The 20,836-nt window shown below is 35.0% G+C and overlaps 4 protein-coding genes across 5 annotated transcripts; 1 reads left to right on the forward strand and 3 right to left on the reverse strand.

The window, feature by feature from the left end:
• Positions 1-381: 381 nt before the first annotated feature.
• LOC127257781 (uncharacterized) lies at positions 382-8,153 on the reverse strand. The gene is made up of 12 exons (XM_051284244.1): positions 7,749-8,153; positions 7,128-7,199; positions 6,891-6,980; positions 6,748-6,790; positions 6,504-6,610; positions 5,797-5,892; positions 5,127-5,317; positions 4,935-5,001; positions 4,731-4,800; positions 2,645-2,721; positions 1,403-1,486; positions 382-808 (listed from the first exon to the last, which is right to left on the reverse strand). The coding sequence occupies exons 1-12, from the start codon at positions 8,145-8,147 to the stop codon at positions 695-697; spliced, it is 1,410 nt and encodes a 469-aa protein (XP_051140201.1). The 5' UTR covers positions 8,148-8,153; the 3' UTR covers positions 382-694.
• Positions 8,154-10,807: 2,654 nt separating this feature from the next.
• Positions 10,808-12,852, forward strand: LOC127258017 (NAC domain-containing protein 2-like). Its single transcript, XM_051284656.1, has 3 exons — positions 10,808-11,086; positions 11,420-11,694; positions 12,240-12,852. Exons 1-3 carry the CDS (start codon positions 10,918-10,920, stop codon positions 12,654-12,656), a joined length of 861 nt encoding a protein of 286 aa, XP_051140613.1. The 5' UTR covers positions 10,808-10,917; the 3' UTR covers positions 12,657-12,852.
• A 169-nt stretch (positions 12,853-13,021) lies between these two features.
• Positions 13,022-17,660, reverse strand: LOC127258016 (aspartic proteinase Asp1). Of its 2 annotated transcripts, none has more exons than XM_051284655.1 (8): positions 17,548-17,660; positions 14,997-15,114; positions 14,575-14,795; positions 14,253-14,474; positions 14,029-14,167; positions 13,757-13,957; positions 13,590-13,662; positions 13,022-13,297 (listed from the first exon to the last, which is right to left on the reverse strand). In XM_051284655.1, exons 1-8 carry the CDS (start codon positions 17,610-17,612, stop codon positions 13,191-13,193), a joined length of 1,146 nt encoding a protein of 381 aa, XP_051140612.1. In that variant the 5' UTR covers positions 17,613-17,660; the 3' UTR covers positions 13,022-13,190. The 2 variants fall into 2 exon arrangements, with proteins under 2 accessions (XP_051140612.1, XP_051140611.1); XM_051284654.1 differs by lacking the exon at positions 17,548-17,660 and adding an exon at positions 15,236-15,528.
• On the reverse strand, positions 17,272-20,151 carry LOC127258018 (uncharacterized). The gene is made up of 2 exons (XM_051284657.1): positions 19,142-20,151; positions 17,272-17,816 (listed from the first exon to the last, which is right to left on the reverse strand). The coding sequence occupies exon 1, from the start codon at positions 19,983-19,985 to the stop codon at positions 19,164-19,166; it is 822 nt and encodes a 273-aa protein (XP_051140614.1). The 5' UTR covers positions 19,986-20,151; the 3' UTR covers positions 17,272-17,816; positions 19,142-19,163.
• Positions 20,152-20,836: the final 685 nt, after the last annotated feature.

Here is a 20,836-nt window from a genome sequence, read left to right on the forward strand (position 1 = left end):
ACTTGTACCATTTAGAAACTCTCATAATTTAGAATTCCTTTCATAATAATTGTGTAAGAATATGAATATATATTCCTAGTGTAGGCTGAACTTAGATTCAAACCGCTAACCCTTCAAGATCGGTTTACTCTGCTCTCTAAGCTCGAGTAATCAAGAGAGAATATTTTCTTGAATAATTTGGATGCAAATGGATATTTGATTGGACTCATTTGTCAAGCATTCAAGATATGGTTATACTATTAATTAAGCATTCACTGGAAGGCTTCCAAAGAAAGAAATAAGTTCTATTTTATACAAACTGTTCACTTTATACATACACACTACATACTTTGTATGGGACTAAGTTTCACCCATTTTGTACTGAGGATTTTTGCCCACATAACATTCACTTAGCCAACAATATTTACAGTCTAAAATACAGATATTAAGGAAGGATAAATTCATATATTTACCATAGCCAGAACAAGGGCATTTTCGCTGTCCCTGATATCAACAATCAGGTTTTTTGCTCATTCTCAACAGCAAGGGGAGAGGAAGCAGGGGGCAATGAGCTGTCAGCGTCACGAAATTTCAGAAGAAAACGGCAATGAATTGACCTGACAAAATGCCGCGGGGTGGACCGGTGACCACTAGGGATGCAGCAGCAGCGTCAGATGAGTTTGTTGCCATTTTCTTCTTTCTTTCATTTCTCTTCTCAAAATAAAAATTGGTTTAATTTTTCTGTTGCTAGGCAGGAATTTGTAGTTCTGTTGGTGGCTACGAGAGAAAAAAAACCATTGCAATGCGCTTGAACTACGACGAGCAGAAGCTGCCAGATGTCCAATTTGTGTCAGGATAACATTAAATAGAGAGGACAATGGGTCAGGATGGATCCGATAACAAAATTAACTTGTACACTTTTTAATAAACAAGCACACATGTTTATAAGCACTCCACACACGCACATTCTATGTATGTCTGCCAACATATAAGCTGCCAAAAGAACATAGAAGGTAGCGGGCAGATGAAATGAGTGAGCAAACTGTGAATTTTAAAGTAATGTCGTTAAAGGTTGGCAATAAGGCTATAGACCTAACAATTGGGTGGGAAGAGATTAAGTATTATTAAGAAGTTGATGCAAAGTGAATTCGACACAGGATCAAGATGGAGATCAAAACCTATAATACCAAGTAACAGTACTTAAACAATAACTTCCTACGAAACACATGGCTAATGAAAGCTCAACTACACTAAATTGCGACAAAAGCCACGAAAATACAACTATAAATTCAATCTACAGAAAGAAGACAATCAAATTTAGGCTTATCGATAGCAAAAATCAAAAGAGAAATGCAATTTTTTACGATTAAGTCACCAATGAATTCAAAGTTCAATTTGATACTGAATCCAAAAGAGCACTTACTGGAGTTAACCAAGATGAGAAGATTAGAAGGATAAGCCCTTTTAATGTGACTGTAAAATTCCAAGTGACATCCACCACTGAAACCTGCGAAACAGGACAACCTTTTGTTGATACGAAAAAGATATAAATGACCACAAATTTGAGAACTGCTGAATTAGATCAATATCAACAAATGCAATCATGGAGAAATTCCAGAATGACTATTGTTGCAGTCTTGCAGACAATGGGATAATTAGAAAATGGTAACATTAAATGCTAAAAAATTAAAACAAAATACGCATCCATCCTATAATGTATGGCCGGAGAAAACTAAGAAAGAGCAAAAACAAATTAGGGTAGATTGGTTAAGCAAATTTTTAGATCGTAGCAATCATAGAGAAATTCCAGAATGCTTCCTTTTTGTAATACACTTCTAACAAATAGTTGATGCTCTGTTTTAAAAGAACACGCGTCATTCTATATTTATATTAATCTATTAATTCCTTCAACCTCAGCCACAGAATTCAAAATTGCTGTTTCTTGGGGAAAAAAAATTAAATAATCAGAGCAATTCTATATAAATTACAAAGAAGGTTGAGTAACTGGCATGTTTCGCTAATACCAAATACAGCTAGATAAATTCTTATACTGCAACCACAACCAACAAACTGGTTTATTCATTATGGTAATGCTTGCTTACTCAATTGTACGACAAGCTGATACAAGGAGAAAGACAGGCAATTATAAATATTACAATCACTTGGAGCATATAGTTGACTTCTCAAAAATGACTAATCGCGGCCAACATGTTCAACAAATACGGACAAATGATGACAAAATGTTATAATTTATATTTAATATATATATATATAGAATTTTTTATCAATCGAGTGACATCTATCTGTAAAAGATCTTTACTTCGATATCTGGAGTAGGATTATAGTCATAGCCTTCAAAATGTATAATAACAAGACAGGATGATTAGCATATATAAGGAGTATTTTCTCTGCTCGACTCAAACTGAATTGATATGGAATCTCTGGGTTTAGACTGAATGACAGAACCCCACAATAACAATCAGCGATAGGTCAAAATATATTAAAGGAAAGATTTCAAGAATACAACAGGGATAAGAATAAAGAAAATGCATATTTATCAAAGCAGACATGTGGCATACTCTAAATGTTACTTATATATGAAAAGGAGATGTGATTCCTTGTATTCAGAAATAAATAGACCAAGTCAGCACATTCATTAGTGTACCTTGAACCACTCAGTATCAACTGTGGAACAGCGCTCATTGAGACGGTGAAAATATCTTGTTGAATTGTTTAGATGATCTACATAAATGTTATCAAAGTTTAACATTAGTCCAGCTGCAAATCCATTAAGTGATATCAAGAAATGCATCATGTACCCTAGATAAATAATATAGGAGTTATTTAGAATAAGTTGGTAAAGAACACATAACAGCTATGTTTGATCCCATCTGGTCCCAACCATTTCCATGCTTTCAAAAGTTTACAGCAGTATTAGAACTTCTAGAAAAGTAAAAATTTTGTGTCGAACAATAACACGAAATCATTGAATATTCACACTTTGTTGCTTATTTCCTACCACTATTAACATGGACGTACTATATATATATATACCATATAAACACTTATATATAATGCAACATAAAACTAGTTTCATCGCGCTATATATATATTAAAAAAAAAAAACTATTAAATATATTATAAACCACCAAAAGCTCTTACTGTCTTTTATACCTCACGAACTTGTAATACTTTTATGTGTGCAAGACGTTAAACCTTTATGCAAGCAATCATCTTAGGATTATTATTCTCAATATACATGCATATCGTCATCACATTAACATTGTATGCCATGGTGACTTAGCACACAATTGAAACAAAAGTTCTATTTCTTGAGAGGATCAGTAGTATGCTGAGATCTTCTGTTTTTGCATCAAATAAATGAAGGGAATGAAATACTGTGAAAGCAAGGAATAAACAATGAAACAATTACAGCACTGACTCTACACTAATCAAAGATTATGGATGCGAAACTCAGATTAGAATCTGTAATCAAATATGTTTCCAATTATTTGAACATCAGTTCAATCAAAGTCAAATCCCAACATCGTAAAGATATACACCAATAAATTGAAATAAAATGCATCAATCTTTCCCTAATTAAGAAAAATATAAACATGTTTTAATGAAGCAAAACAAGACATGATTAAAAAGATTACCTGTCAATTAAACTCAACAATTTTATGCAATTACATAAGATGAAAATTGTTTATGAACATAAGAACAAGCAGCAAGATTTCATTTTACACCTTAAAAGTAAATGTCATGCATGTAGAGTTTATTTGATTGCAACAATTACTTAATGAAGACAAACAATAAATTTATATAATGATCTGGATGTGTGTCATATGCAATCATAAATTTAAACTAAAATGCAGCAATCTCTATCTCCACTAAAGCTAATGAGACCAAACAAAAGCCAGTTGACTCAACAATTTGATGCGGTGACAGAATTCGGAAATCTTTTTGTGTACACAGAATACATGTCATGCATCTCAAGTTTACTTGCTTGCAATTATTAATTAATAATGACAAAAAGCATCTTTAAAACAATAAAATGGAACCATGAAAAATATGTTGGGGATTAGAAAATTTCTTGGAGTGTGGAAACTTTTATTGCGTTCATACCCCATTTTTCTCTTGCAATAATCAATTACTCCCTCCATCGGCTAAAATTATGCCACTATTCTTTTTATAGTAAAAAACTTTATCTAGCAACAAATTTTTTATCCCCACTTTAACAAATAATAATCAATTTGTCACTATTTTTTCTCTTAATCCCATCTTCTTTAATAAATTTTCCATAATACTCCAATTTACTTTCTATCTATCCCACTTAAACATTAAAATATAATTATATTTTAGTCTCCGTGTCTAAACAAACTTACATAAATTTGCTGGACAGAGAAAGTATATTACCTTAAGCACGCAAATGCATAAATAAATAAGAAAATAAAGATATATGTCACCACATAACCAGTCATGTTTACAATTGAGATACAAGCTTTCAGGTATCAAAGCTGATCATTTTTTTGAACCATCAACTAACGGAGACACACCATTCTAATAAATCAATGAAAGAATGCTATTAACTTACCAGTATTGATTCCTATAGTGATTCCAGTATAAGTAGCAAAACAATATAATTATAGACATTTATAACTGTTGATATGAACAGACTGTGTGAAAAAAAAAAAAAAAAAAAAAAAAAAGCTGATGCTTTGTATTAACATGTCATTGATGCCCCCCACCTTTTTGTGCTATTGGAGGTACTTGAATGAGGTCCAACAGCTGTTGCAGCAATATTCTTGTTTCAGCATCCTAAAAAAATTGACATTAGGAAAATAATCACCACACTGCACCATGAATGATGCAGTAATAATCCTTGCTGAACTAATCAACAATAAAGATAAAGAAAATGTAAAGGCATTCGAATTTATAGTCAAAGTACTTACATCAACACACCGGTCGAACGTGCCATCAATAAGGCTTTTTGGAAGAAACTGCAGCAGTGCTAGACAACTGCAGTAAAATTGGAAACTTAATAAATGAATTGAAAATAAGAAAAGAGAACAATGATTGGGAAAAAAAAAAAAAAAAAAGGAAAAAGAAAAAAAGATATTGATGCTATTCACAATATAACAAACCTTTCATCCTCCAAGAGACGAAGGTAGCAAGTGATGACATCTCTTAGAAGTGGAGCCAAGGGCCGCTGAAGAAGTGAAGCAACCACACTTTCGAGTGCTTTCCACACAGGAAAACACCGGTCCAGCTTACAATACACATGTCGTAGCACCATATTATCAAGCAAAAGCCTTTTCAAAATTAATGTTGCTACCTGCCACGAGCATATGTTCAAACAGAACAAGAAGATGAAACAAGAATCTTAAATGATATTTCTCTGAACAAAGTTGTCAAATATTATATGAAAAGTATAAAGCATTGAAAAACAGGGGTTGCAGAGAATTTTATCTATAGCTTCAATCGCTAGGAAAGAATATAAATTTTGTTCTGCGGTTAAAATGAAAATTATGAAGGGACAAATTACTCAATCAAGGAAATAAAAGGAAGGGTAAATTATTCAATTATACAAATCACTTAAAAAATTTCAATGCATCAAAAATCTTAGAATCCTTATAATAATGTCTACAGAAAAATGAAGAAAGAAAAATGTAGAATATGGCTCAACGCACGCGATGCGCATGAGTCAATTTTGCATCACAGGAATCGGGAACAGCCATCAGCTAAATGATTGGTACTCAACGAGACCTGCTCCTAATCTGTACAAATGATCAGATAAGTTTTGAAGGAACTTACTTTTCTTGAAGATTCATTTCCTCTCTGCATAGCACAAAGGCAGGGAGGGATTACTTCTGATTCGAGAAGCAAATCAATCACCCTAGCGTCTGGGACCTGCAAACAAGAGCAAGGACATATTCATTACTAAGATGTCTAAATCATATATATATCTTACCACGTATAAATACCACAGCAGGTAATGATTCATCCTTACTAGAAAACAGAAAAGTGGGTGACAAGAGAAGAATTACTAGGAAAACAGTTTAATCTCGTAACAATCTTACACTCAGGCAGGGATAAAGAGGATGCACGTGAAAGAAGAATGGAAAGCAGAAGGGAGGAAAAAAAAAAGCACTCATTACTACTTTTTTCCAAAGTCGTCGAATTAATGAAACAATATTTGTCTCAAAAGGGTTTCAGCAGGAGCTTACAAGAAACTCTGCAGTCAAAACACATGCAAGTGTACTCAAAACAGGAGGGGAGGGAAACGTTAGCAGGAATACCAAGTTCACTCCGATTTAAAAACTAGACAAAAAATCATTTGGAAACGGGAACAGAAGGTTCAGAAACTATGGTATAATGGCATTATAACTTCTACACATATCTATATAAAATCATCCTTAATACCACTTGCATGTTCACGTACACCAGAATGAAAGAGAAAATAATAAATAAATAAATAAAACATGTGTATGCTGCTAATTCTGAACATGAACAAATAATACCTGCAGAAGGGCATTGAACACTCGCAACGAAGAGAGCCTTATGGGCTCAAAACACCTCAATTCACCAATTTGGTTGAGAAGTGTAACCAAATAAAAATGAATGTAAGCTGAAAAAGTAGGAATAAAATCAGTAAATTTGAAAGTTTTTACCCATGAGAACAAACCTTAACCAAAAAGCATGTGATGGGAAACCTAATTCTCTTACATCAGAACTGCACTCTCTCAGATGAAAAAAATAAAGTACCTCTAACAAACAAAATTCGAGTGTCTTGGTCAGCAGCAACACACTGCAGCAAAGGCAAAAAATAGAAGAAATAATGGGTACAAGTTTGGAGAAATGAATCGGCAACACAAACACTTTACATTAGCAAAGGAAATGCATCAAACCTCAAGAATTGTAAGAACATTGCACAGTCTATTAGATTGTTCTGGGGTTAGGGAAGGAGGAGACAAAAATGGGTACACCGAGAGCACCTCCTACAGGCAGTCAACAAAAGGCATGAGCCATGGGCAACATAACAAAAGCATTGAAAAATATTTGATGTTTTTAAGTAAAAAAATGCCGATAATATAGAGAATATGAAGAACCTAGCACAAAAAAAGAGAACACATAAACCTCAATACCTGCAACAATATGGCTATTGTACCGAACGAAAACCATACCAGCCGAGCCAAATCTAGGGATCCTTGAGCTCTCTGTTGGAACGGGAAAAGAAATTTAACGGGTAATAGAGACCAATAAACTTGAGTGTCTACACAAAATATAGTCTGTTATTCATTGAATGAATACATGCGTGCATCATATAAAAAAGTATTAACCAAACGCGAAAACAAATTGCCTTACATAATAGAATATTTGTTTGAAAGAACTTAACAATGGCAATTCATTTACGGCTCGGCGCAGCTCTCAACTTTAAGGAAGCTAAATAAATACTGTTTTATACACATATTCTTGGTTGGATCATTGTATTTACTATTTAGTACCACATTAGTAGTTCTCAGTTTTCAAGAAGCTAAATTAATGACTACACTAATTTTGTTTCAAAGTACTTCCGAATTAAGAAATAGCCAAATCTTACACGTATGCGAGCTTGCAGATTTTTAATCAATTGCTAATAATTATGCCCTAATTGGCAAAGATAAATCCAAGTCAATAACACAATGCGAACACACAGACTCAGCCAGCGATACTAAGAGTATAAAAGCAACAAAAATACAGATCCTCAAGGATGATTTTATATATACCATCGCCAGAGCTGCTAGCGCATTTTCACGATGGCCGCTGTCCCTGAGATCAACAATCAGGTCTTCGTTCGACCTTTCGTTCTCAACGGCCGCGGGCGACGGAGCACAGCCCAATGAGCTGTCAAGCGGCGCCGACGCATGACCTGACGAAGCGGCGCGGGACGGACCGGCGACCGCTTGGGATGAAGCGGCGGCCTCAGATGAGTTTGTGGCCATTTTCTTCTTTCTTTCTCTTTCGTTTCTGTTCTTCTTCTCTCGAAATAGAAATTGAATTCGTTGGGACGATGAACGAGGGTTTTGGATGATATCAGTGGCGTCGTCGTCGATGAGAACGAGGTGACGAGCCATGGCATGGCGTAGAGAGTTTGTTTGAAGTCCGACGAGCAGAAGCTGCCACATGTTCGATTTGATGTAAGCATAGCATTAATGCATGCGGTGTTGGGCCGTGGGCCTCCACATATTTTTGGGCCGAAAAAAGATATTTACAAGTGATTTGGGCTTTGTTGGGTCAGGAACTGAGGTTCAATTGAAATCTCGATTTTACTATACAAAATCGTATTAATAAAATTAAAATAATATTTTATATTAAAATTTTATAAATACATAAAATATATATTTATATATATTATAGTTTTAATACTTCCTCCGTTCCAATACAATAATCTTGTCAGTTCCAAAATAATAGTTTTAATTCCATAAATAATCATATCATCGTAAAATTACCTTTACTTTTTTATTTTTATTACACAATTGCTACCATTTCTTTGCACTAATATATTCACAAAAACAAAAAAATCTTTAATTCATACTTTTTACTAACTATTAATATTATTAATATTCTTCTTATCCAATCCAATTAAAACTATATATATGGAACAAAGGGAGTGTTGTTTATTGAATATTTTTTCAAAAAAGTGTTTAGTTCAAACAAAATTTACGGCCGAATTTGGCTGCCGAAGTGGCAGGAAGTGACGGGAGCGATGTCATCATCGTTGCACGTGGCAGGCTGTGATTTGTTATTCAACGTGAGTTCTTTGGCGGCGGTCAACTAATTCAACTTGCACGAACGTAGTCTCCCACGAAAAGCCATTGCAGGTTGTCACCCAAGGCTGGAATTAATTTCATAACAGTACGTATTTACAGTACAGTAAAAGTGGCTGAGGGAGTAATCATTTTTATTTTAGGAGGTTATCATTCGAAAAATAATAATACTAATAACATTGAGTATGTTTCTTTATATTCTAAATCCTAATTTTTTACTATTTTTATTTATTTTTATAAAATATTTCTATTATACATTATTTTTAATACTAAAACTAAACCAAAAAATTTCAAAGTAAAAAAAAAAAAAAAAATTTGGTCTCGATATAATTAAAAGTTATCAATTTTTGTCTCAATATAAAAAACTCATCAATTTTAGGTTCAATATAAACAATTTCAATCAATTTCAGTCGCATTATAAACAATTTCAATCAATTTTGATCTCACCCTAAAAAAGGAAAAAACTAAAGAAAATTGTTGATGTGGATATAACTGAATTGACGTGGCAGCAGATCTGAAAACTACACGGGCCATGTACAATTATAAACAGTCATGTTGTTACGTGATCATGTATATTTCAGTGTATAATTATACATGGTCATGTTGTTACACGGCATGTAGAATTATACACGGCCATGTTGTTATATAGTCATGTATATTTCAGTGTATATTATACATAGTTGTGTTATTATATGGTCATGTATAATTCTACATGGCTGTATGTCTTTCTATTTCGATCTAAAATTTTATTTTATTTTTATATTTAAAAATAGAAATTTTTGAATTTAAAAATAGTTGACGTAGTTAAAATAGAAAAATACAATAATTATATTATGATTACTATTGGTTTTGTCCATTTTAACTATATCAATTATTTTAAATTTAAAATAACTTTTTTTAAAAAAATATATAACAAAAAAATAAAAATTTAGACTAAAACAGAAATATCCACAGCCGTGTAAAATTATATATGGCCGTGTAATAACATGATCATGTATAATTATACACTAAAATATATGGTCGTGTACTTTTCAGGTCAAGTGTCACGTTACCTTCGTTATGTCAACGTCAGCAATTTCCGTTAGTTTTTTAAAGGTATGACCAAAATTGATTGAAATTATTTATAATGAGACCAAAATTGATTGAAATTGTTTATAATATGACTAAAATTGATGAGTTTTTTATATTGAGACAAAAATTGATAAATTTTAGTTTTATTTAGACCAAAAGTGATTTTTTCAAAAAAAAAAAAACTCTAGTATAATTAGAATCTATCAATAAATAATTGATAAACTGTTTTTTAAGTATAAAAAGTTCATAATAAAATTTTTTTCGCTAAAATGGTCATTCCGTGCTGAATTTACCATACTAGCCCGCCATTGCTAACATGCCCCGACGCGACTGACATGTTATTTCTACATTAACGACAAGTGGAATTTTTTTTTTTTTTTTTATATAAATATCTTGGTATGCTATTTTTTAGTGTTATATATATAACCTTCTTTATCATTTATATAAGATATTTAAATGGACTCTGTCTTGAAAATAACTAAAAAAAATTTGTTAAAATGATTATTCTATATAGTATCTATATGACGGTGACATGTCAGTCGCGACTCGTAAGCCACAAAGTCTCGTAAGCAACAACTGGTCAGCATAGCGAGTTCAATACCAAATGACTTTTTTAACAAATAAATTTCTCTCACAGTATTATTTTTAAACAGAATCTATTTAAAATTTTAAAACGACAAAAGAGTAAAATACGAGATTAAAAAAATAATTTATCCATAAAAAATTATTCGGGAATGTATTAATGGGCCCTCATCTCGTAATTCCCCGCGAAATATACACTTTACAGACGCACCAATAAAAATCGTGACCATCAATCAAAAGCACGTTTTTAAAAAAACAATAGCGGCAATGCTCTGCGTGTGCTTCATTCAGCATATTCCTATATTCCAACTTTATCCATGGCGGGCGGCGCGAGGCCCACAGGGATTCGGGGTTTATATAAGCGCCCCATACTTTGAATTCAGACCGTAATTCGAGGAACGAAGGCGGGCGACTAGACGAATTTTCTATAGGTATTTGTGCGGGCGGGAGATTTTGGTGTTTGGGTATCCAGTGAATGAAGGGCGGTGATCAGCAGCTGAACTTGCCGGCGGGGTTCAGATTCCATCCGACGGACGAGGAGCTGGTCGTGCATTATCTCTGCCGCAAGTGCGTCGGGAAGTCGATTGGCGTTCCTGTCGTAGCGGAGATCGATCTCTACAAATTCGATCCGTGGGAGCTTCCTGGTACGACCGCTTATCGATTTTTTTTACAAAATTAGGGTTCTTAGGAATTTTCTGATGTGGAGTTCTTCGGTGTATCTCCTTCAATTTTACCAAATTCAACTGGTTATGATGCTGATAGCTGAGTATGTGCTTAATAATTTCGCCTAAGATTGAGAATTCAGAAATTCCTCTGTTTCCATAATTGATTCCATTTCCAAAACCTCGTCCATTCGTCCTTACTGTTTATCCATTTTTATTTGCTAATTTGATCAATTTCGTTCGTCATTTTCGATTTCTAACAGCTAAATTGATGTAATTTGAGCAGTTTTTGATGGTGTGTGTGATTGATTGCAGGGAAGGCGGTGTACGGTGAGAAGGAGTGGTATTTCTTCTCTCCGAGAGACCGGAAGTATCCAAACGGTTCACGGCCGAACCGGGCGGCGGGAACCGGATACTGGAAGGCTACCGGAGCCGATAAGGCGGTGGGGAAGCCAAAGACTCTGGGGATAAAAAAGGCATTGGTTTTTTATGCTGGAAAAGCTCCAACAGGAATCAAAACCAATTGGATTATGCACGAGTACCGCCTGGCTAATGTGGATAGATCTGCTGCCAAGAAAAACAACTTGAGGGTACTCTTTAATTCTGCTATCGTATTGTTTTTGGATTCATAATAATTTTTGTGGCTGTTTTTGGATGGTGATTTGTGGTTAAAGTTAAGCAATGTTTTCTTGAATACCTAAAAAGAATTAAAATAGTAATCCCTCCATCAATCAAATTTATGTCGATTTTCTTTTTTTTTTGCTGTTATAAAAAAATGTTGTCGTTTCTTTTTTGGATTAAAATGTTGAATTAAAAGTTGTGGGTGTTTTCTAGTATTTTGAAAATTTTGGAGTTTTTATTATTAGTTATAGAGAATGTAAAAATATTGTCGAAATATTTGTTTTGTTGTTTTTAATTGTTTTATTGGATAACATAATGTATATATTTATTGTGACCAGAGCATCTTGAGAACTATAAACAAACTCTATTTTCTATTAAATGAAAATTAATGTTTCATTTGATCATTTGATGGTTTTTACGGGAAAAAATTTGAGAAATAATACTTACCCGAACAACTTTAATTATACACACTCTAGGTGGTTTTAATGTTTTGTCGAATGGTTCAATGTTGCAGCTCGATGATTGGGTGTTGTGTCGGATATACAACAAGAAAGGAACTCTTGAGAAGTATAACAATGTCGATCGAAAGGAGTTGCACTTATCAGACATCATCCATGAACAAAAACCAAAGGTGGAATTGTTTCCGGATAATGGGATGGCGCCAAGGCAGCAGACGCCTCAAATGGGGAACGGCTACCTGCATTGCGGCGCATCTGACTCGCTCCCAAAATTTTACGTGGACTCGAATAGCTCCAAGCACGGATTGTCGCCGGAGTTTATGGATAAGGAAGTCCAGAGTGAGCCCCAGTGGAGCGAGTACGGAAGCTCTTTGGATTTTGAGCTCAACTGCTTGGATGCTTTTCAAGGTGCCTATGGTGATGAATTCTCGATATTTCAGGACATGTTTTCTTACACGGAGAAACCATTCTAACAGCCTCATCAAACACTCTATGTCGGGATTCTTTTCAGTAGTTCGAACCAGAAACCTTAGCCGTTGCCCAAATTTGTGGGGATCGGCTGCACTGCGACGATGTTCGAACCCTTATATGTATTGGATTTATTCTTTCCATTGTATGGCTGGATTAGACGATGGAATAAGATTCCTTGCGGGAAATTATGTGTGTCAATTTCTACTAGTTTTGTTCTTTGTGGAATATAGATACAAAAGTTTTACAAGAATTTCAGAGCAACTCGGCTTCTGGCCCTTTTTGGAGTTTTAAGGTGTGTTTATTTGACTTTGGATTTAGATTTTTTTACGTAGCAAAACCAAGATAACTTTGGTGCAACTCGGAGTCAAGTAAGAACTATCAATCCATGATATAAAGTATCTAAGCGAATTACATCGAACCATAGCAATGGCCATGGCCATGTCCTAACACACTCTTCGTGCGTGCTGAGTTCTCACTCCGTTTTAGTCGAATAACTATTTGTATATACAAAGGGATCAAATGCGATAACCTACGCTTTACATTACGCTTCGAAATTTCGGGGGCTGATCACAATTCGCCGGGGTCCAACCCATGCGTTGCCTCTCGTTATCGTAGATCACCAACCGGTCTTGCATCGATATATCTGTAAAGAAAACACGGTCATTGCGCCTCAAATGCATTTTGCAATCAATATAGAGTGACACTTGCTTATAATCCACCTATAATTTGAAATTTCTACAATATACTTATTTATAATTTCGAAACTGCACAAGTTTCATCGTATTTTTTTTTAAATTATATAGAGTTATAAGCAATTTTATCATCAACGTAGCATTATGTATAATTTTCAGGTTATTGCGACTCTGGTAATTACATATGAGTTATAAGCAATTTTACCGTCAACATATAATTATGTATAATTTTTTTTCCCTAACCTCCGATCATGTTGAAGTTGCTCAATCCGATATCTGTCCCGTTAAGAATCCCCAAGCACGCATTGCCCTTCGACTGCAAGTAGAACAAGAAAACACGACTTTCACAGTGGTAAAAACGAGCCAGAAACACGGCTGCAAGATTCAGACAGGCTTGGGCGAGAGCTCACCGAGATAATGAGATACGACTCGGGCGAAATCTCGTACTGAACTTTACTCCTCCAACTGCTGGCGAAGACCAAAGCGAGAGACTTGAAGTATTTTCGCACTTCCCGCGTCGTTTTGAAGGGCTTCTTGCCTTTCCAGCACACGGGAAGTGTGTAGTCATCCGTCGCCTCGTTCAACGACTTCCCGTTTACCTCTTTCTTTATCTACAAAACGATCGTTTCATTACAACAACAAGATCATCGAAACATTTCATTACAAACTCACGAGCGCGCACCAGAGAAAGAAGAGTATGATATATCTGTGACGTAAAGTACGTGTAAGAGCTCCCGCTATCGAAGATCACGTTGAGGTTCTTAAACCCAGTGCTTCTCCCGCCAAACCGAAGCTCCGCCGGTCCGGCCGAATAGTGCTTTCTGCGCTTAAAACAACGCTACAAATGTGAGATAACGCCGTTGCGTACAGTAAAAAATTAAAAAGGGATCGATTTTGGGGACCTACGGATCATCGCGGGACATGGGAGTCCACGTTACGCGCGACGGATCATAAACATCGTCGCCGAAGAAGAGGAACCCGCCTTGCGAATTCAGACAATGGCCAACGATGTTCTTCACGACTCCCTGATCGTGAAGCTGAGAAACGATGCTCGATTTTCCCCGTCCGAGGCCTAAAACTCCGTCCAACGGGTGCTCGGACGCCCCCGGGAGCTGATCGTAGCCGCACCTGGAAGACAAAATATGCAAAAACAGAGATGGCAATCCTGTTTTGTCGAAATGAGGATTCGACGACGCCGTATATTCGACACGGAAAGTAATTAACGGACCCGAGAGTGAGTCGAGGACTCATTCTAGACCCGGTGGTGAGATTCAACGCGAAGAAGTCGTTGACGAGCACGCCGAGCGACGAGCCTCCGTCGGCGTACTCGACCTCGTAGTCGCACTGCTCCGGCGTGTCGCAAGTGTAGTCGCCGGAGTGGAGCGACGCGCAGACCGGATCCCGGCAGACGACGAGATCGTTGCTCGGACGGTACAGCGGATGGAACCCCTACAATGTAAAGACAAAATACAATACTAAAAATCACGCCTTATATTTCGATACCATATCGTATCGAAATTTTCAATATCGATACTATTTATTTATTTGAATAAATACTTTTGACCCCATTGATAAACTCACAATAGAATGAATCTTATAAATTCAGAATGAAATGAAATGAAATCGATTAAAGAAGAGTTAGCGACGGACGGTGGTGCAACGGACACAAGGGGCGTCGCATTGGAGCCAGGTGAGATCACTGCCGGTGTCGGGATCCAGGAAGTAGGGCCGCGGAGGATACCCGACATAAACTTGCGCGAAATAGAACCTGCCAAAACATCGAAATTCCTTAATTATACAGATTCAATCCAATTCAATGAGAATAGAGCAGATCGGGTGCAATAATAATGATGATAACAAAATTAGAAGTGAAGTGGCGAGGCAGGCACCCATTAGGGTAAACATTGCCGTAGAGTGGGAATACGGTGGAAGTCGTCGCCGGCGATCCTAATCGGCCAATCGAAGTAGAAGGCCCCAATAATTTTCTGGAGCTTTCGTTACAGCCTGCGGAAAGGGCGACGGCCAACGCCGCTACAAGAATTATTACAAATATGATCTTCGTCGGTCTCCTCATTTTCTTTTAGCTTTTGTTTACTCTAATCTTGTTAATTTTCTTGTACTCAATTTTCCCACCCGATCGTCGCTCTGTGACTTGTGGATTGAATTGATTTCTGCGCCTTCTTTGTATGTATATAGAAATAGAGAAGGCAAGGCAAGATGTGGAAGAAGCTGGAAGAAATTAATTTGTCGGATATGCTGCATGACTACTTAATTATATATATATATTTAAAATTGCTGGAAGAAATTAATTATGTTTCTTTTGGTAAATTTAAAAAATTTTGTGATAAATATATATATATTTTTTAAAAAACACATAATCCAAATAGTATAATTTGAAATTTTTGGCGTAAAGAAACGCACCATAGATTAAAGTCAATGGGATGGATTGGTTCTTGCTTGGGAATCAAGCCTAGGGGTTGGGAACTTGGGATTGCCAGAAATTTTTAAAATAATAATAATAATAATAATAATAATAATAATAATAATAAAATAGAGGCTGTATTTTAAGAAGGATTTAATTAGTAGATAATTAAAAATATATTATTGAAAATAATTATTTTATAATATAAATAATTATAAATTAAGATTAAGATAACTAATTAGTTTAATTAAAATTTTAAAAAAATAAATTAAAAAGTTTAAAATGAGATTAAAGTATGTAATATTTTCCAAAAAAAAAAAAGTGATATAAAATGTGGGACGGACAGAAACGAAAACGTGAATATAGTATGTGAGACTAAGAAGTATTTTATATGATGTGTACTTAATGTAATATTTTTAAAAAGCTAAATAGTGTTGAATAGGGTAAACAAAGAATATGTCTAAATGGATTGAAATATTTCATAATTAAAATTTATAGCTTGGTGTCAAGAAGGATTTGAAATGACATGGTTCAGAGAATTAACTTTAGAAATTTTAAATTAATTGCATTATAACAATAAAATAAATAAGTTTGATAAAATATATTTTAAACCCAAATCTTTTCAACGTAAAGGGTCATGGGCATAAAATGATTCTTGGCTTTTCTTGTATTGCATTGCATGGGATCTCTATAATATTATGTTTGGGAGGCAAAAAGGTTGAGAGATTCTTTCCTTTGCCTCTCACTAGACATGGTCCGTACGATATTGTGGCATTTGATTGGTTCTGGAGATTCAGATTCATATTCCTTTTTCTGAGGGAGGAAAACTTATCATTTTAGATCAAAGTAAAGAACTTTCTTGGGGGCCTTTTATTTCATTTTCATTTTTTATTTGTATTATTAATGAATAGTGTTAAATATTTTTAAGTATCTATATATCTTTAAATATTAATTATTATATCAAAATATATTATAAATTAAAAAAAAATAGCAAAAATATTTTTGTTAGTGTCATATAATACTAATATAATGATATTTGTAAAAAAGAAAAAAAAAAGCATACAAATATGACAAAATTTTTAATGTTTAGTACAATGACGCAAAAGGTAAATGGATAAATACGCAGTGACGGAGGTAGTGTATACAAAAACAAAGGTTTTATCTTTTATATTACTTGTCCGGCTTTAAGGATCTTATTTACTTTGCAAGTTGATCTTTGAAAATCAAGAAAAAATGACAAATGATAGAAATATTTTTATTAGTGTACTGTAATACTATTATAATATTTATAAAAAAAATTATACAAATATAAAATTATTTTTAATGTTAGATAAAATGATGCAAAATATAAATAAAACTCTTAGAGCCGGAGTAATATATAAAAATTAATTTTAAATTTAAAATATTATATCAAACAATTTTATTAAATCTCGCTTGTTTGATTTTAATTTAAAATTGATCTATACAACAGGCTAGAATTATATTTTTAAGTATTCAAGCAAATATAAAAATATCAATTTGATAACACTTATTCAAATCCTTCCGAATGGGCAATTTATATAGTCAGAAACATAACTAGTATATGCGGAGGGGTACAACAGCTGGGGAGTTTTGAGTCCCCGAGCCCCTGCGTAGCTCTGCCACTGTATGTATATATATATATAAAACAACGTTCAAAGTACTACTTGGATAAAAATTCAAACCAAGAAAAATCACCAATCAATCAAGGTAGGATGAATTCGAATTGAGATTTCAAAATATATATATATATATACATACCAATTCTTTTCACCTTTCGATCTACTCGTATACTCGTAACGATCTCGTGGACTAACTGTTTGCATGTATAATACGCTTTTTTTCTTTAACCGCAATCACACATTTGCTCCGGAAAACAATATTTGGCATCGCGCTAAGCTCAACTCATCATCTACATATATTTACAGTGCTTGTAGCTCCCCCCGATGTGAACTTCTGTTAAGTTCCTTTGTCGATATTTTTTTCCTAATTGCTTCGACAAAGATTCTTGTCGCCAGAATCCCGAGAACCTGAGCCATTGCATCAAAACAATAGTACATGAATAACTAGAACAATAGACACTGCACAAACAACAGAAGAAGGAATAACCATGAAAAAAAAAACCCCAAACATAATCGTGAATTTTATTGGAAATAGTATAGGATTACAATTCGAACTAAAGAATAATAGTACCTAGTTCCTATTACGAAATATATTGCCAAAACGAAAGGAAAACAACACGGAATACACAAGACTCGATTCCCTAATTTGATTTTTCCACGTCTGGGCACTGCCAAAATCAAGTTTTTATTAAATAGAAAAAAGAACACAAATTACATCAAGGAAAAGGGATTATTTTCCGAAACCCCTACAAAATCGAGTTGGGTCGCAGAGACAGGGAACAATCTTGTACGGTTCCGTTAATTCCACCTCACCAAACTGATGTAATGAAAAGTCAATGCAAAAGTGAATCCAAAATGAAGACAATGTACTATTCCTACATCGTGCAAGTGTCCCTGTTTTGAGCCAAACTACACACAACATTGTAGGAGTCACAAAACGACGAATACAACGATATGTCAGATAAATTCTTCACCAAATTGCACATTAGAATCTCAAACTCAACCACCATAATGCCGAGCAAATTCCAATATGATTGACGTGGTGCAACCCCCTCAGACAAAAAACATACCATGGAGGAGACAACCACATAATATAGGAGACCAAAACAACTATTCTATTGCAGCATTGTCCAACTTAGCCCATCAGGTAATGTCTCAACAATTACAACCAAAAAAGGACTAAGACAAAAAGTTTGTTGAACCTGCTACAAAAAACATCAATTGGCTTTGTTTACATTGACAATTTCGGAGCTTTTGGCACTATTTATCAAATTAACTTTTTCAAGAAAACAAAGAAAAACTCATATTAAATACTTTTTTCATCTCATATATTGTCTAGTCAAATATAACTTTGTATTATTCTCTAATATTTTCCAAAACTTCAAAACTTCCAACTAAATAGAAATTTTATCAAGGCTATGATTATTGTGCTGAATTTTGTGGTAATACATAACATTGTGATAGACAACATATGATATGATGATCCACAACTTATGTTAATATATACATATAACTTATGTTAATATAATACAAATACAAAACATGAATTAGTCGCACACGTTAATAGTCTACCGTCATAAAATTATACTATAAATATAATCGACAGCCCATGTTTTTCATCAATTGTTAGCTATGTTGTTCTAAAGGAGAATAACAATGTGCACATAAAATAACCATCATATCCATAGATAGCAATCGAACAAAACCGAATTCTCGAAAATAAGGATAAGTACCGCATTGGAGTGGATCAAACAACTATGCCAGATAGAAGACATCATCGGACATCAAGAGAATATACTGAAGAATTCTCAGGGGAGGATTCCTGAAGTCCAGTGGGGGCAACCTTAATTCCCTCACTCTACTGCAGTCCCAATTCCCATTCCCATTCACCACGCGCCGTCGGCTCACTTCCATCTTCCTGTACAGATACACGGCGGTTTCCGGCGAATCCGGGGCCGTCCGGAAAAGCGTCCACCCCGTTCCGAGAAGAGCCCTAGTAAGCCCATCCATGGAGTTCACTCGCTCAGCCGTGCGCGTGGAGTACAATCGAAGGGAGGTGCAGTTTAAATTGTTGTTGCTCAGGCACTCCGGCGGCCGGCGGGAAGTGCTCTTCAGAAAGGCAAGCTTGAAGTAGCCCTTGGAGACGGCGGCGAAGAGGCGGAGATTCGAGAGGGACGCGGCGGCGAAAGAGGGAAAGGGGATCGGAACGCTGTCGTTGGGCAACGACCACGAGTAGGTGAACGACGACGATGAAGATGACGAGGAGGAGGAGGAGGCCGAGAAAGAAGACGAAGAGGACGGCGGCGGAGGCCAGGAGAAGATGAGGTGGGAAAGAGAGGGATTGGGGTGGAGATCCATGCCGATTTGGCGGGCAATTGCGGCGAGGCGGTAAGTGTCGGAGACCAATTCATGGGTGGGGACGAAGAGCATCAGCGGGACGCGGATTCTCGACTGCGGTGAAACGTCGTCGTCTTCGTCTTCGTCGTTGTCGTTGTCATCGTCGAGTGGGATGCGGAGAAGAGGGTTTGTGAGGGCAGTCCCGGAAACGAGGGAGTGGACGAGCTTCAGAGGCAGCATCGATCGGATCGGATCGGATCGGCCAATGAATTTATTGATTAACTAAGGATGGAGAGAAGGAAGTTGTTGGGAATGGTGGAAATGGAATTTTGGGTTGGGTTATAGATTTCAGAGAATTTGGGATTCAGACAGAGAGAGAAAGAGGGGTGGATGGAGACGAAGGGTGGGTCAGGTTGGTAAAATAGTTTTGTTCACCCAAATCAATTTTTGAATTGCGAATTATTAATAAAAATATAAAATACTTTTAAAAAAATTAGAAATAAGTGTAATTTATATAATAATTAATATTAAAATAAAATAAAAAACTCTGCCTATGAAATGAATAGTAATAAAATAATATTATTAATACAAAAAAAAAATCAATAAAAAATTATTTTAAAATATTGAGTTGAATAATAGAATTTGAAAGATATATGTTAAATAAACACTTTTGTTGTTTGATTTTAATTTCAATTCCAAACTGAAAGTGATGGCATATTTCTTACTATAAACATAAAATTATATTTTTTTCATCTTATAAAATATCGTATTATTAAAATATTATTTAAGTAAAAATTTATATTAATATTTTATTTCAGATGAATTTGAAACCCATTTTAACAGACTCTTTGTTCTATTGTACTATCAATATTAGAAAAATTCCATAGCAATAGTAATGTGTTTGTTTGTTGGTTAGAATGGTTTGTTTAGTGTTTTGGATGTGATTATTTTTTTTATTTTTTTTAGGCACCGGCTGCTAAAGTGTTAGAACTTTAAAATTAGCACACCACAACACACAATGTACTGCCAGACAGTACACCGTATTACTATAAGCATCACACTGTATAAGTTCATATAATACAAATATAACA

This window comes from Andrographis paniculata, unplaced genomic scaffold, assembly GCF_009805555.1.
Source record: "Andrographis paniculata isolate CXL003 unplaced genomic scaffold, ASM980555v1 Contig59END, whole genome shotgun sequence".
NCBI classification, from domain to species: Eukaryota; Viridiplantae; Streptophyta; class Magnoliopsida; order Lamiales; family Acanthaceae; genus Andrographis; species Andrographis paniculata.